Below are 16737 nucleotides of genomic sequence, written 5' to 3'. Positions count from 1 at the left end.
CGGACCCCCGCCCCGGCCCTCGGGACCGTCTGGGAGCCGCGAGGAACCAGATGGAGACAGAGGGGGAGGAGGGGAGGAACGGGCTGGCCTCGCTGTAGAGATGGGAAGACTGAGGCCAGGGAGGGGAGACCCCAGTCCCAGCGCGTCCCATCGGCCCCCCGCGCGCGTCCACAGCACCGGGGAAGAAAAGGGGGACAAAAATATTAAGTTATTGAGGATGGAAGGAAACCGAGTCCCCCTAAGAGGGATGGGAGAGGGATTGAGTGTGAACCAAGCGACGGGAGTGCGGACAGGCGCCTGGTCATTTGTAAGAAGTTTATTTCGACATTTAAAAAAAGAGAGAACCCGAGAGGCCTGGCTGCCCCCGGACCGGGGCTGAGGCTGGGGACTGGGGTCGGGGTGGGTGGGCAAGCCCCCTCAGCCCCTTCCTGCCCCGCCTGGGAGTGGGGAGGGCACAGGCCACAGACTCACTAATCCACGGACACGGTCACGGGCTCATGGTTCACGAATAAATAACTTCATATACACTTTGCACACGGTATGTACAGCTCAGCCGCTGGCCCAGGCGCTCGGGGGGTAGGGAGACGGAGCTCCGCGCTCCCCTTCTCTCCCTGGCAGAGGCGCGGGGAGAGGGGCTGTTGTCCACCTGGAGCGTGGAAGGGTCGTGGGAGAGAGCGAAGCCTGGGAATCAGCTGCACCCGCTCCTGGGGAGAAAGGGGCGCCTAGGGGAGCCTGCAGAGGCTGGGGGCGGGGAGGGGCAGAGACGCGTATGTACACCCAGCGGGTGGGGGTGGCTCCCGGACAGAGCGGCCGCGAGAGAGGACGCCGACGGGGGCTGGGGAGACGCAGTCCGGGGTCCGGGCCTCAGTGGACTTGGCATTTGGCCCTTCAGGGGACACTGGGCTGGGGCGCCAGGGAGGGCCGGGCAGGGCCCCCTCCCAGGAAGGGGCGTCAAACCCGCGCCCTCAGAAAGGCGGGAGGAAGGGGCCACATCGAGCCCCCGGGAAGAGGCCCCGGAGCGGGCGGGCGCCTCACCGAGGCTGCGCGGCGCGCGGGAGGACGCCGGCCAGCGGAGGCAGCGGCGGGGGCGGCTCGCTGGCGCCCTGGAGTCCGTGGATGAGGATGCGGGGCACCAGAGGTCTCTGGAGAGCGGGCGGCGGCGCGCTGGGGCCGCGGTACAGGTAGAGCGCCGCGCCGGGGTCCAGGTTGGAAACCAGACTCTGCGGGTAGAAATAAGGCGACGGGAACATCCGCTGGAGCGCTGAGTAATTGCCTGCCTCCGCCAGCAGCTCCAACCCGACGGCTGTCTGTCGCTTCCATTTAGTCCTGGGGGCCGAAATAAACGCGTATGGCAGGATCAGGGCTAGGGCATCCAGGGACCCCAGCCCCTCCCCACTGCTTGGCCCAGAGAGGCCAAGGGAGTCCAAGAGGGATCATACTCATTTGTTAATAAATAACCGAGTGCCAGGCACCATCGCACGCCTTACATGCATCCTCTCCTTTTATCTTCCACCGGCCTTCCGTGGCTCTTACCCCGTTTTACAGAGAGGAAAACTGAGGTCTGGGCCAATTTTCAAAAAGGAGCCCGGGTTTTGAGCCCGGGTTTTAATCCCTGCTGTCTTGACCCCAAAGCCCGGCTCTTAACTGCGCCTTACCCTGCCCAGGAGATCGCAGAACGAACCCTTGGGTAGGAGGGTTCCTCCCTGCAGGCGCCTCTTTATGAAGGTGGGGGATCACCCTGGAGAGGGCTGCGGGGATGGGGGGTGCTCTGGTCAGGGAAGGGAATGCGGTTGATTCCTCTGCAGGCTGGCCAGGCTGCAAGCTAGCAGAAGCGAGCGGGCCTGAAATGGCAACCGGAGAGGACGCACTCCCGGCTTGCACGCCCTGCCGGCCGGAGCAGACTGCACCTGCCACCCTCCAGGGCTTGCAGTGCGAGCCCTGCGCACTGTCTGGCCCCAAAGTCCAGAGGCCTTGGCCAGCCAAATTCCTGGGGTTTGGAGAAGGCAGGCCTGGAGCCCAGGCTCACCTGCCAGGTGAGGCTAGGCGGACCAGCCAGGGTCCACTAAGGTGGGCTCAGCCACACCAGCCCTGTTTCCCTCCCTGAATTATTAATCATCATCATAATTGTGTAATTACTGTAACAGGCCTTAATTATTGATGCCCGGAGCAGTAATCAGTATTTATTATTAATGGAGCGATGTGTTCTGAGGCTTGTTTATGAAAAGCACCATTCCTGCCTCTGCTAAGAGTGTGCAAGTGACTGTGGGGCTGAGTGTGAGTGCGTGTGTGACTGCAAGTTGTATTGATGTGTGCGTCAGTGTGTCGCTGTTTGGGTTGAGTGTGTGGATGCATGTGTGTTTTGTACATGTGCACCTAAGTCTGGTGAGTGTGTTCGGGAGGGAAATTAGGAAACAGGTTCAAGTCTAGTGCCCCAACACCAACTTCCCAGTCACCTTGTCCCCAAGGAGCAAGGGCTTGGCCAGTTCCCCACTCATGTTTTGGGACCAGAAAGTCTGGGGAGACCTGAAGAGCCTCAAGGAAACTCAGAGGCCCCTAAGGCAGCTGCCTGGTCTGGGCCAGGCTTCAACACCCCAAGGGCCACTGCCTGGCTGTCCTCTTCACAGGCTTCCTGGGCATCAAGACTGTCACCCCTCCAAGGGCCTGGGGCTTCCAAGACCCAGGCTGATTCAGGTGGCGGCTCCAGGAAGACCCCCACCAACTCCGGCTGAGCTAGGGCAGGGCTTGGATCTTCAGTGGCCTATGTGTCTGTCCACCCATCCGGGGGAGGGCTGACTGAACACTAGAGACCAAGTCTAATCTCATCTCCGTCCCTCACTGTGGGGACTTTGGGCAAGGCCTCCTCCCTTAGGGCCTCAGTTTCCCACTTTTACAGGATGGGGGAGGCTCAGGAGCCCTCCCTTAGCACCAACCTGTAGACTCCTGGTCCCCTCCAGGAGCTGTGAGGAAAGGGGAAGTTCCCTTTCTGCCTCTGCCCCCGCAGTCGGGCCTCACCTGCGGTTCTGGTACCAGGTCTTGACCTGCGTGTCGGTGAGGTTGAGCGAGGCGGCGAGTTCCATGCGGTCCTGCACGCTCAGGTACTTCTGCCGCTCGAAGCTGCGCTCCAGCTGCGCCAGCTGATGGTCGGTGAAGGCCGTGCGCGCCTTCCGTGGCTTTTTCAGGCGCACCGGGGGACTGTCCCTGGAGCTGGAGATCTCGCGGTCGCCCTCCTCCTTCACTGCGGACACAGCAGCATGTCAGGGCCCTGCCTCGCAGCCGCCGCCAGTGCCCTCCCGCTCCTGCCGGTGGCGTTTGTGTAACGGCGGCTTCCGACAGCGGTGGTTCCCCGACACCCAAGCTCGCAGGGGCCGCTCGGAGCCGGGACCTCTGGGGCCCCGGGAACAGGACATGAACCTTGAGGGGAACAGGACGGCGGCGGGAGCGCCCGAGGGCGAGACCCCCCGGGCAGCTCCGAGTAGAAAGAACCCGAAGCTGGGGAGATCTGCAGTCCCTGCGCCGCGCTCCGCGCTCCGCCCGCGCTCCCTGGAGGGATAAACGGAGCCGCGACAATGGAACCGAAACCAGCCTGCCAGAGTAGGGGAGGGGACCCAGGGTTTCTGGCGGAGTGAGCTCCGCGTCTGGGCCCCAATTTCCCCGGCTGCGTCCGTGACAGGAAGGGAGGAAGCTGAAGGCTGGGGTCTGGGGAGAGAAACCTGCGTGGAGGGAGAAAAACCTGCTCTCCCCGGAGCCACTCTTTGTCCTGAAGGACAGATCATTGTGTCTTGCCTGGCGCTGCCCTATATGAATACGAATTCATACTGATGATTTCTCCCGACACAGGGCGCTGGGCGGAAGGCGCCGGGTCTGCGAGCGCCGAGCACTTGGAGAAATAAGCGACTCTGCCACTCGTTTGCCCCTTAGGCGCAGCGCACATTGCCCAGGTCTGCGTTTCGTTGTCATTACATTGCTCACTAACGATGGCTCCTGCTACACCTGCGTGGCATCGTGTGTTTACACCCCACAGTCGGGACAGAATTGCACCGGGGGCACAGCTCCTGAGGTCGAAGGATAGACCTGGCACGGGTGATTTCTTTATCCCAAACACTTTCGTTCGGCTTTGACTGCACAGAAAACACTTAATCGAACAAGCCAAATGCTCACTCTCCTTCTCCCTCTAAAGCAATTATATAACCAACTAGACCATTTCCCCAAAACTGGCAGCTCAGACTGGGGCTTTCCCCCAACCTACTCCCTTTTTTCTCTGTTTTCTTTTATGGTGGAGTTTCATTGTGCCTGGCGTTTGCAGTGAGAGGGTTCAGCTGAATGCAAGGTGATTTCTCTCTGTAGGAAACAATAATCCGGTTAATTGAGCCACTAGGGATAGAGACTTTTCAACTGAAAAGGCAGCGCTTCGCTGCAAGGAGGGCCTGGCATCCAGCCTGGTGAGCCAGGAGAGCTCAGAGGAGAAACAGCGGCCGGCCAGCTAAGGCTTTCCACCTGCCTCCTCCGGGCTGGCACCAGGCTCTCCCTGCCGTGGGGGCTCCCCATATTTGGGCATGGCCACCATCAGGAGAAGGGGATGTGTTGGGTTGGGGGGACTTGAGTTCTGTCTGTGCAGACAGATAGTTTAAATAAGTTTGAGGAAACGGTCATCCAAATCTCAAACTTAATATCGTAGAACTCTTACTTTTTGACCTAATTGCCTGGCTACTTAATGAAAATCCCCCACTTCTCAGGGACGAGGTCTGCGCTGGAGGTCGGGAGGTGTTGAGTTTGTGGTGTCAGGAAGAATGGGTCACCTAATGGGGCTTTTCTTCTGTTTCCCCTCCAGCGTGAGCTTTGAATGCACGTTCTGTGCCTGCTCTGCCTTGGCCTCCCCCTGAATAGGTTCAGCCCAGGGGGTACTGGCTTCCCAGACTCTGGTTCTAGAGGTTACATCTCAGTGTCGCCCAGTTCCAGGCCCATCCACCGACCCTACCTGCTGGGAACAAAACTCTGGTTTGGGTTCTCCATGGACCTTGGATCCAGCCGCTAGTGTCCCCGACCACCTTACTTGAAAGCTGAGTTTTGGCTTCTTTAAATATTATCAAAGAAATGTTGTTTGAGGAGCCTTTGATAGCAGAAACTTGGGATGAGGCTGACCTTCCCCCATGCCCTCCTTGAAGGAAGTGACTCAGCTTGGAAGGCGGCTGGAGAGTAGATCAGCTTAAATGCTCCACGGACTGGCTCAGGGTGTCTGTTTCTGAGCTCTGAAAAAGTCCCCTCCACATTTGAGAAACGCTCCAGACAAGGCCTCACTGCCTGGCCCTGCTCCTTTTTTCACTAGGGGCAAAGGCAGCAACACCTGGGGTGGGGGTTGGGCAAGATCTTCTAACCCCTTCGCTCCAAACCTATTTAAGCGATATGTAGACAGCTAGCCCTCGTCACCTGCCGATCAGATATCCTCAGAGACAGGAGAAGAAAATGGATATTCTAATTATCTTAAACGAAACCTGTCCTCAAAATCCTTCCTGAGGGCAAAGAAATAAAAGGAGACAAGGACCAAACTGTGTTACCATTGCCAGTTCCAGCCATTAGCATGGGCGGTGGAAGATTCGCGCCCTTCGCTCTAACTAAAGCGGGGCCGTTCTTGTTGCAAATGGTAAATAATAACAGTGATGTTATGAATATATATTTACATTGACTTCCCCCTCCTTCTCCTCCCCCTTCGCCATGCCAGTCTCTCTCCAGGGCAAGTTTTCTTTGCCTTTCTAAGCAGGCCCCCGCGGGGGAGGAGCAAGGACCACTGAGCGGGTGCCGGCCTGTGGGCACCCGCATACCTCTAGATCTCCTCCTGGCCGCTCTGTTCAACCTGCCTACTTTCCAGGCATGGTGGGCACAGCCTGGCTGAAGGAGTCTCGGCCATTTGTGTGGGGGAAATCAAGAAAATGGGATGTGCAGTCGGACCAATGAATTTCGGTTTGGAGTTAGGACATATCCACAAACGAATTCTTGGTTGGGAGGAGAGTGTTAAAGGAGCTTTCCTAAAATTTTGTGAAGACTTGGTCCAAATAGGGATCAGGAGGTACGGCACCAGGAGGTGGGTGGTGTTGGGGAAGGGGGCAAGACAATAAAGAAGTTGCCCTTACAGGGATATTTTGTCTCTTGAAAAGATTTCTGGAAATCAATTATATGCTTGAAAGAGCTCTGAACAGCCTCTGCCCGCTCCGAGTGTTCTGCTAGATGGGGACGTGGGGCTGTCTCCCATGAAGCCCTCATACTCCTCTTCACCTTCTGCCCCTTGACTTCTTCCTTAGAAAGAACTTTCTGCCTCTGGTTTTGAGAAACAGCTAAAGTGGAGGTAGTGGCTGGGGGTCAGAAACAAAATTAGGGAATTCTTTTTTTTCTTCTTCCCTTTCTCTCCTTCCTTCCTTCCTTCCTTCCTTCCTTCCTTCCTTCCTTCCTTCCTTCCCTCCCTCCCTCCTTCCTTCTCCCTTTCCTTTGAACCCTGATCTCATCTCCTTGGTTAAGAATGGGAATGAAAATGGAGCAAACGACAACAAAGATTCGTTGAGGTAAAAAGAAAAGTGGAGGGGCAACAACCCCAGGGTAGCGGGAGACAAGGCTGGTTACTCAGGAATCCCTGGAACTTGCATAAAACCTGGAGTTGGTTGCTCAAAGCACTTAAAATCAAATTCAATGAGAGCCCTTGGTGGGGGGTGCAGGGTACTGCCCTCTCCACCAGCCCCCTGACCTGCTCCCAGGAAGCTGCCTGGCTGAGGTTTCTGCTTTGAAGTGAGTGCCTCTTTTCATGACTCACAGGACCCGGATCACACTGGGCCCGTTGGGAGGAAAAACCCATTTTCTCTTCCTGTCTGGAAATGTAGATTAAAAGGCAGAAAATTCTGACTGTTCTCAGGGCTCCAGCTGAAATTTTTCTGCTATATTTTCACTCTTATAAAGCAGAACCCTTTGAGTCTTCCATTGCTTCTGCAAGGTTTCTTCCTAGAGAGCCACTGGCCTGATTGGAACCTGCTCCTGTCCACCAGCACTGCTGGAAGGGCAAGGGTCCCAGTCGAAGTTTAGAAAGTTTGCTTAGTGCATTTTGGGGAAATCTCCCCTCGGGCACACAGTATCCCTCCCCTGCCCCCAACTCTCTCCACCAGACTCTTTGTTACTCAAAGGCATAACCACAGGAGTGGCTGAAATGTTCCCCCAGGTGAGTGAGTGCCTGTCCTGCCATGTGTACTCGTTTTAAATGCCAGTTTTTAGATACATAGCATCCCCCCAAGTTTTCACCTCCTGCTTTCTTACCTTTATACTCAGAGTCCGATGAGGCATTGCTGCCACTTTTGTCCAGCTTGTCTCTAAAGTCCTCCCCAGCCTTGGCCGCAAGGCGGCCCCCAGGCTCAGGGGCTGCCGGCTGCCCGCTGCTAGAGTAGGGTGCGCAGGCCGCGAGTGGTTTGCAGTCGGCAAGGATGTCCCTGATCAGAAAGGAGGAGGTGACGGTGCGCGACTGGGCCGGGGCTGAGAGCTGCCCGGGCTGCAGGTGCGAGTCCAAACCTGGGCCGGATGCCCCACCAGGCCGTGGGGTGCCCGTCTCCAGACAGTCCCTTCCTGGAGAGGCTGGCGAAGAGCAGTCGCTGCTGCTCTCTGAGCGTGGACTCAGCTCCAGGGGCGAACGGCAGTCCCCAAGCAAGGGGTCCCCCTTGGGAAGGGCGGGGCTGCCCGCGCGGTGGGAGAGAATGGAGTCGATCCCAAAGCCATTGGAGCCTTCCATAGCCAAGCTGCGACCTGTCCTCCCCAAAAGCTCCCCACCCACCCCCAACCCCAGCCGCCGCTGCCCCTGCCCCTAGCTGCGGGCTGGCATGGGGAAGGCGGGCAGGGAGCCTGCGGGCACCTTGGACGGAGTTCAGCCTTGGGGGAGCCCGGGAGCTCTGGGCCAACCTCCTCTGCGCATTAGATCCAGAAGGACTCAGTGCGTCTTCTGCAGCATCGCGCCGAGCCGCCGAGCCGAGGGGGGGTGGTGGGAGTGTCAGGGAGGAATGGGAGGGAGGGCGCGCCAAGTTGGGGAGAGCAAAGGGGGAGACGGACGGCCCGAGGGCCCCTTGGCACAGAAGAAACGCGAGGATGTTGGAATCTAAATAAAGAATGGCGTTTTAAAAATCCAAACCGCACGCTTCTTCCAGGCAAGCGGTGGCTGAGGGTGGCGAGGTCAGCACCGCGGATAGCTGCGGGCCCGGGCCGCGCTAGCAGCCGGCAGAACGGAGCGCACCTGGAGGCATCAGCACCGCGGAGAGCGGCGGAGGCGGCTGCCAGCGGCTCATGACGCTCCACCTGGCCAGGGAGGTCCTCTCTCCGCGCCCTCGCCGCTCCGGGGGCCCGTCAGCACCGTGGACAGCGCCTCCCTGCTCCTCGGCGGCAGCTCTCTGCCGGTCCGCGCGCGCCTTCTCCTCCCCCCCTTCCTTTAAAAAATGAACTTGTGTCACTTTTACTTTGGGTCTGGGTTTTTTTTGTTTGTTTCTCTTTTTTTCGTTGTGTTGTGTTTTTTTTTAAGGAGACTCGCCCACGTGTCCCCGGAGTGATGACGCTGATTGGCTCTGGCCGATTTTGGGGGTGATGTCACGGCTCCGCAAGCCGCTGCCCGATTCCCTTTCAGTTTGATTAAAAGAGACACTGAATTAATTACAGCACAGACCCAACTGTTTACCGGCGATTTCCACACGGTTTGCTTTCATTAGGCCGGTGACGAAGCTCCTAATGAGGGTGATTAGCCAAGGGGGGTACGGCTGGCGGGGAGGGCGGCGAGCCGACTGCTGCTGCGGTGGGCTGGGATGTGCGCTGGGCTTTTTTAGCGTTCCCCGACCCTTTCCCACAATTATTCCAATTATTCGTCCGCAGGTCTGTCGTAGATCCTTTTTCTTCCCTCGTTTTTCTTCCTCCAGCAGCAGAAAGGGACTAAACCCAGTGGAGAAAGAAGTGTGGTGTGTGTGTGTGTGTGTGTGTGTGTGTGTGTGTGTGTGTGTGTGTGTGTGTATCGATAACCCCTTTTCTAGTGTGAGGAAGAAAATTCAAGTTATGTTGTTTGCGGCATTTCTGTTGGGCTCTGGGTGTTTCCCTTGTAGGACAATTTGCAGTCCTGTCTCTCTGGCCTCTTGGGAACCTGTGGGCCTGGCGGGGGTGGGGAAAGCCAGGTGTCTGTCCGGGAAGTGACCAGACCGATGGCTTCACTTCAGGGCGAGATTGGAGGACTTCACTTCAGGGCGAGGTTGGAAGATCTTGTCTGGGGCGTTAGGGAGACCTCAAGAAATCCGTGTGGCTCAAGGAAGGCAGCGCAAGGGACAAAGAAAGCAGTAACCCGCCCACCCCCGCTGATGGCCTCTCCCATGGGCACCTCCTGAGGGGCCGGCGCTGTCGTACCTCTGAACAGGACCCGCGCAAGAGCTTCCGAGTGCGAGTGTAGACGCCTGCTAACGGCTTCTTATGCCACGCAGAGCCAGAGCTCGTCCAGGGATGCATTTTCAAGGCAACTCTGGAAACGTGGCCTTTTCATTGTGAATAATGGGACCCCTCGCCCTTCCCACCCCGTCAAGGGCTCCAGTCCAGCACCTTTCTAGGGTCAGCCCCCAGTGTTGGGGCCCAGGACCGCGGACAGATCCGAAGTGTGTCCCGGGCCTGGATCCTCTCTGCACAGCCCCAGGGATCACAACCCAGGTCTGCGGTGGAAAGGGCTTTCAGAGAGGAACCCAAAGGCCTTCATCGAGGCCGGGCGGGTCAGAGGCGTCCTTTTACCCCCCGCAGGCTCGGGAAGCCAGGCCTTTCCAGCCCGGCCCGCACTCCGGTGCCACCATCCCCAGCCCCCAGGAAACTACCCCGGCCCCTACGTCGGGCTCAGCGACCGATACCGCAGCGAATCGTGAGGCACCCGCATGCCCTCCAAACCCTGGCGTGGTCGGGTGGAGCAAAAACTTTCTCCTCCCTCGGACTAGGTCGGCGGTGGCCCGGCGCCCGGCTCCCCGCGCTCTCCCCCTGTGCCCGCCGGCAGATTGGAAGCGGCCCCGCCGCCGGCCGGGCTGGGGGTGAGGACGGGCAGCTCCCGGGGGACGGTGGCCCGGCTCGGCTGCAAGCTGTCGGGGAGGCGGGAGGGCGGGGGCCCAGGCTCTGGGTCGGCGGCGGCCACTGCAGTGGGCACCTCCCGCGGTGGGCCGGGCCGGCCGCTCATTTCAGTTTGGTGGATTGGGAGGGGGCCATAAATCAAGAGGAGAGCGGGCTGCCCTGGCTCTTCCAGGCCAGTCCCCAGCTTGGCCTTGCTCCTGCTCTGGGCGTCTCTGGAGACCCCACTTCCCTCCCCATCACCCACTTCTCCCCTGTTTCCCAGGCCTGCGCCCGCATCCTCTAAGGAATCTCATGTTCCCCGAGCACCGAGATCCTCACTTAGATCGACGGCGAGCCCCCTCCGCCCCACAACCCGCCTGTTAGCCATGGCGATGCCCCTGGCCGAGCATCCGCGGGACCGCCTGGTCCCCAGAGCGTCCGCATCCTCCTCTGTCCTCCTCCGCCCCGGGCGGGTCCCAAGCCGCCCCTCCCCAAGGCGACAAGCAGCTGGCAACGCCAGGGCCTTTTCTGGCCTTTGGCTCTTGGGTTGGGGTTTGGATCCCGGACCCAGCGAAAGCGAAGCTTTGGAGCGAGGGGAGCTGCGATCGATCGAGAGCGGCCGGGAGTGAGGGTGGCTCCAACCTCTCCCGGTGGGAAAGAACAGCAAAGCCGGACCTCCTGTCGCTCCAACCGGTTTTGCCCGGCTTCTTGGAGCCCAAGAATATTAGCGGGTTGTCAGTACACTATCATTAGTATTGAGTTACCGCCGTCTATTATCACCTAAAATGTGATGTGCGATTTATTTCGTTTGAAATTTACTCTAGGATTTAGCCCTCTCTCGATAATATCGTTTTATTCCGATTTGGGGATTTCCAGCTCCATGCAGGTGCCTTCTCCTCTGATTTTCCCATTATCGGTGTGGGTCTTGCATCTCACCCTGTCCCCGGCCGAAGAGATTTTTGGGCGCTCACCTGAGCTCTCGTTTAGCTGGGAATTTTCTCAGCGTCCAGGGGAGCCTGAGTCCACCCTACCTTCCCGCCTTTGGGAAAGAGGCTTGGTTGGTCGTGTGGGGTATCAGGGCTTCCAGGTCCAAAGGAGCTGGGGGTGAGCCTCGGCAATATGCCCAACTTCTCTGAGCCCCTGTTCACGCAGCAGGAGGCAGGCCCCTCTCCCCAGTCCCAGGTCCCTGTCCTCAGCAATTCTTGGCCCACTCCCCAAGGGCCTGGCAGGGGTGCATTGGGGGCCTCAAAAAAAAAAGAAAGAACGAAAGGAAGGAAGGAAGGAAGGAAGGAAGGAAGGAAGAAGGAAGGAAGGAAGGAAAGAAAATTAGTGTGATGAAGGTGCATCAAGGGCCGGGCTTCCCAGGATCACTCAGTCTTAACCAAGAGCCAGAACTGCCACCCCAGTGTCCAAGTTCCTTGTTCTCTGTGCATTTTTCAGGACCCCAACTCTTCCTCCCATCCCCCAGCTTCCCACTTCCTCTTGAGATCTCTCGCTTCCACTTCCAATCCTTGCCTGCCCAGTCCTTTGGTGTTGCTTTCTTTTAGACTTTTAGCCTCTTGATGGATTCAGAGCCCTAGCAGATCCAAGACCTCCCACCCACACCCACAGAGCCGACCACAGTTGGTCTTCTCCAGGGGCAGGACAGGCAGGTGCATGGAGAAACCCCCAGAAGGCTCTGGCGCTGCCCACACTCTGGACAACTCATCTCTCTTGCCCAGACCTTCCTTGGCTTTCCCTTGGGTACAAAGGCATTAACATCGGAACATGGCAGTGAGAGGTGAGGGTGGGAGAGTCCCCTTGATCATTCAGAAGCCACCTGGCTGTAGAATTCACCTCCTTCTTTGCCACCTGCGGCTCTTGGCTTGGGTTTGGCTTTGGGTCGGGATGAACTTGGATGAGCCTGAGACCCTGACTAGGTCACAGCTCTTAGCAACTTTCTCCTAGCCCCACCTCCTTCTCCACGTAACACCTTTCAGTCCTGGAGCTAGCAAATGGGTTTTTTTCTGCCGGTTTTGCTCACCTAGCTCCCCAGGCAGAGTCACACAGAGCAATCTGCCCAAAGCTTTTTGAGAATGATTCCAAAGTGGTCTTTGCTCCCTTATGAATGGTGGCTTAAATGCAGGGCTCATACTAGAGCTGTTCAAGCTTCTGCATAGCTGGGTCTAGTGGTAGCATACGGGCTGGGGTTGTTGAGGACAGACTCGAAATTGGTCAGACTTGAGTTCAAATTCTCTAGACTCTAGAATCCAGGGCTGGGACTAAGATGAAGGAGATGAGGCAGGTCACATAAGATGTTATTTAAAATGTTGATATTTTATCCATCATGATTTTTAAAATGTATTAAAATATCATTGGTTTTGGTTCCTGAGTTTTTTGGCACCTCTTAGATTTTGCCCCTTATGTGAGTGGGATGCACTCTGTGACCTTGACCAAATCGCTTTCCTTCTTTTTTTTTTTTTTTTTTAAAGCAAGTCACTTTCTGAGCTGTTTTTCCTTCCAGCTGTAAGGTGGGGGTGCTGTTGCCCATTTTACATGGTTCGTATGAGGAATCTTGGCACTTGGCTGCAGTCTTGAGGAATAGCAATTATGTACTTCATAGTACAACTGCTGTTAATAATAGCTAGAGCCTTTTTCCTCTGGCAGGTTTGAGCCCTCAGGCTTGTCTCCTCAGCCCTCTCTAGAAAAGTCAGCACCCACCTTTGTCCAGGGTCTTCCTACCAAAACCAGTTTTTAAGGTGAAGTGAGCAGAGGATTCGAATGATACAGGCCAGGCCTGGGTGCCATCTTTCTGCTTTGCAAAGAGTTGAATTGGACAAGGATTTGGGCAATTTGTGGACTTCAAGGTCATGCTGTTCTTATGTGGGTTTGTTGTTGTTGTTGTTGTTGTTGTTTTCTGTTTGTTTTTTAAGCTTAAAACCTCATAGAGCTACTGAAACCAGGAAAAGAACATATTTTTTCTTTTCCTCTTTTCATCCTTCCCTTTCTTCCTCCCTTTCTTCCTTTCTCCTCTCCTCCCTCCCTTCCTCTCTCCCTCCCCTCCTCTCCTCCCCTCCCTCCCTTCCCCTCCCCTCCCTCCCTCCCTCCCTTCCTTCCTTCCTTCCTTCCTTCCTTCCTTCCTTCCTTCCTTCCCTCCCTCCTTTCTTCCAACATACCCTCCATCCTGTGCATCATACCAGATGCTGGTGAGTCATGGAGAGTGAGACAGAGCTGACCCACTCGAATGGAACCCACAGAATGCATTGGTGCCCATGGATCTGAATCCCCTTTACAGATAATTGCCCACTGTAGATTCAAGTTTATAAGTTACCTGCATTCAACTCTAGGAACTTGTATAAAAAGCCAACCTAGTTTTATTTTTCCTTAACGATTATTTTAAGCATCAAAGGGTTTCCCAAGTAAAAAATAAGTACAGCAAAAAGAATTATCGGGTTCATACAGATAAATGCAAGAGAAGGTGCTTGGTTGGAAGCACAGACCTGTCTGGCTGCCATCGGGGGTGCACCTCAGCACCTAGGCTGGGATCAGCTTGCTGCTGCAGAGATGTGCCTTCTCTGGACTTCTAAATCTGTGGTTTAGTTGGGGCACTGAGATAGCTGAATTAAAAGCCAAACCAACTCTGTGTGGATCCAGGGACCTCCCTGAGGACTAGAATTGGATGTGTGGTCTATGAGCAGTGCTTCCAGGAGCCCCCTGCTAGGCAGGCAGCGCAGGCAGCAGACACGGCTGGCCATTTGCTCATGGCTACAATTCCTCCAGACTTCCTCTGGAGTCTCTAGTGAGACTCCAAAACAACCTTCTTTCTTCTGTCCAAGGAAATTGTTAATTATACAGTTATATCTTAGAGAGGGAGACAGAATGAATGAAGTTTGGGCTCTAAAAATCTGGCCATGGACTGAAGCCAGTAGGGATCAGTGTGGGAGGAGAGCTGGAGATTTCATCCGGGAGGTCTGCCCTGCCCCTGTATGGATGCTAAGTAGCTCTACCATCCTTTGTCTTCTCCTGGATGTTCCAAGGGGGACCTCCTGGCCCTGCCTGCAGTCCCTTGCTGGGAAGTAGGTCACTTCCCTCCTGCCCAGTGGCAGCCACCATAGGAGTCAAAAGCTGAACCTCAACAGCACCAGAACAGGAGTTCAAGAACAAATCAGAAAAAAAAAAAAAAAAATGCAAGGGAGATAGCCTTCCCTTTCTTCTCAAGAAATGGTGGTGGGTGAAGACCCTGCCTCATCTCCAGGTGTCCTCAAGCCTGTCCATCTCCATGAGTCCTCTTCCCAACGGCTCCATCTCCACGCTCTGGCACCCAGTCCTGCACTTGCCCCGTCCACCTTGCCAGGTGCACATCAGTGTGGTGCTGCCTCCCTCTCACCTTGGAGGGGACTTCAGAGAATTTCAAGCAGGCCAGGTGAGGGCCCAGACCAGCTGCCTCCCTAGGCCTGTGGAAACAGTGCCTGTGGACCTCTTTGGTTAAACTCCAATGAGGTGTTGCCAAGGTCAACCAGGAGATAGAATGTTCCTAAATGCCAACCAGTGAGGAAATTAGCCAAAGCAAGAGGCACAAAGCCATACCTCCAAAGACTCTCATGCTCACCTGGCATTTGTTGGTGTGTGACTGGGAGGACTTGGGATGGAAAGCTAGGGCTATCCCCATTTCTGTCCACCTTTCATTGGGAAGGGGTTTTGGGGGGCAGCCTCTGGAACGTGTCGTGGGCGTCACTGGTCTGGGAGAGTTCACTGCCCTGGCTTCCTGAGTGAACTCAGGCTTCCTTTCACGTCCACTTTCCACCTATGAAGTTGAGGAAATGGCAGTGGAGGGAGATGAACAAGATGGCCCTTCCAGGTTGGACACTGTGGGGACTCTATTCGGGTCATAAAGGGTAGGTAGTTGCCCCAGCCAGGGTCAGCTCAGGTGAGGACAGGGGTTTGGCCGAGGTGACAGGATACCCAAGAAGGTAGAATCAGACCAGAATCAGACTTGGGGCTTTGTGCAGTCACAGATAATCAATGAGGAGGGAAGAACCAGGCTTGGTGGGGGAAAGGACGCCAGGAGAGAGGGAAGCGCGGGGAATCTCCACCGCCTCTGACTTAGACTCGCCAGCGGGTGGCGCTGTAGGACAAGGAGCTGAGAGTCTCTCCAGTGAGCACCGCTTCCGCCCTGGACTCCAGAGAGCACCCACGGTGGTGCTCCCAGGGCATCTGCCACAGCCCTAGTGGGTCCCCTAGCAAATGGGGCAAGGAGTGATTGGAGAAAAAAAAAAAGAGATTACCTGACTGAGCCTGTCCTGCCTGCCTCGGCCCAGGTCCTGGGGAAAAGCAGGCCTGGGAGGGCATCTCTGTTGCCACAGTGGGGCCAATTTTGGGTTCTTCAGGAAACTCTTCTGCCTCCTGATGTGCCCCCTCCCCTTTCCATAGGGGATTTCAAAGGGAAAGAGTGGGCTCGATTCAAAATATCCTTCAGCTTCTGGATGTATCTGGAGGAAAGCCTTCTGTTCCCCATGAGTGTCCTGCCCTGCCCAGTCCCTTAGTCACTCACAGGGCTCTGGTTGATGCTTCTGCAGTGTGCTTTAGTGATTAGAAAATAATAATTCAGGCCGGGCGCGGTAGCTCAAGCCTGTAATCCCAGCACTTTGGGAGGCCGAGACGGGCAGATCACGAGGTCAGGAGATCGAGACCATCCTGGCTAACCCAGTGAAACACCGTCTCTACTAAAAATACAAAAAAAAAAAAAAAAAAAAAAACTAGCGGGGCGAGGTGGCAGTGCCTGTAGTCCCAGCTACTCGGGAGGCTGAGGCAGGAGAATGGCGTAAACCCAGGAGGCGGAGCTTGCAGTGAGCTGAGATCCGGCCACTGCACTCCAGCCCGGGCGACAGAGTGAAACTCCATCTCAAAATAAATAAATAAATAAGTAAATAAGTAAATAAATAAATAAATAAATAGAAAATAATAATTCATATTAATCTATTGCTTAAAAGTGCCAGTTCCTGTGCTCATCACGTCATTTACATTCTTTAATGTAATGGTCATCTAATATAGCTTGAAGACACAGTCTGTGATGTGTGGGGCCCTGTCTCTGAGATGCACAGAGAGGCTAGGACTGTTGCTCAAGATCCCACGGAAATCAATTGCTGGGCAGAGCTGGGCTTCACGCTCTTCTGTGGCATAGTGTGCTACCGCCGGCTCAGGGCCAGCCTACCCAGACTCTGCCTGCTTGGGAGATTGGAGGAATGAAGGAAAATGAGTATTGAAGAATTTTGGCTTCCACAGCTGGGTAGATGGTGGTCTCACTTATGAGATGGGAAAGACAGAGAGAGAAGTAAGTTTGGCAGAAAAAAAATCAAATGTCTGCCTTGGCTGCGTTGGTTAACAATGAATGTCAGACACTCAAGGGGAGACGCTGAGTGGGCAGCTGGATAAATGAGTCTGGGGACCGGGCGTGGTGGCTCATGCCTGTATTACCAGCACTTTGGGAGGCTGAGGTGGGCAGATTACGAGGTCAAGAGATCAAGACCATCCTGGCCAACATGGTGAAACTCGTCTCTACTAAAAATACAAAAATTAGCTGGGCATGGCGGCCCGCGTCTGTAATCCCAGCTACTCAGGAGGCTGAGGCAGGAGAATTGCTTGAACCTGGGAGGCAGAGGCTGCAGTGAGCCGAGATTGCACCACTGC

General features: G+C 55.8%; 1 protein-coding gene across 1 annotated transcript; it reads right to left on the bottom strand.

Moving 5' to 3' along the window:
• Positions 1–287: 287 nt before the first annotated feature.
• BARHL1 (BarH like homeobox 1) lies at positions 288–8501 on the bottom strand. The gene is made up of 3 exons (XM_033194870.1): positions 7291–8501; positions 3013–3235; positions 288–1326 (listed from the first exon to the last, which is right to left on the bottom strand). Exons 1-3 carry the CDS (start codon positions 7754–7756, stop codon positions 1032–1034), a joined length of 984 nt encoding a protein of 327 aa, XP_033050761.1. The 5' UTR covers positions 7757–8501; the 3' UTR covers positions 288–1031.
• Positions 8502–16737: the final 8236 nt, after the last annotated feature.

This window comes from Trachypithecus francoisi, unplaced genomic scaffold (assembly GCF_009764315.1).
Source record: "Trachypithecus francoisi isolate TF-2019V2 unplaced genomic scaffold, Tfra_2.0 Contig01585, whole genome shotgun sequence".
NCBI classification, from domain to species: domain Eukaryota; kingdom Metazoa; phylum Chordata; class Mammalia; order Primates; family Cercopithecidae; genus Trachypithecus; species Trachypithecus francoisi.
This window is presented reverse-complemented; position numbering and strand designations above follow the sequence as displayed.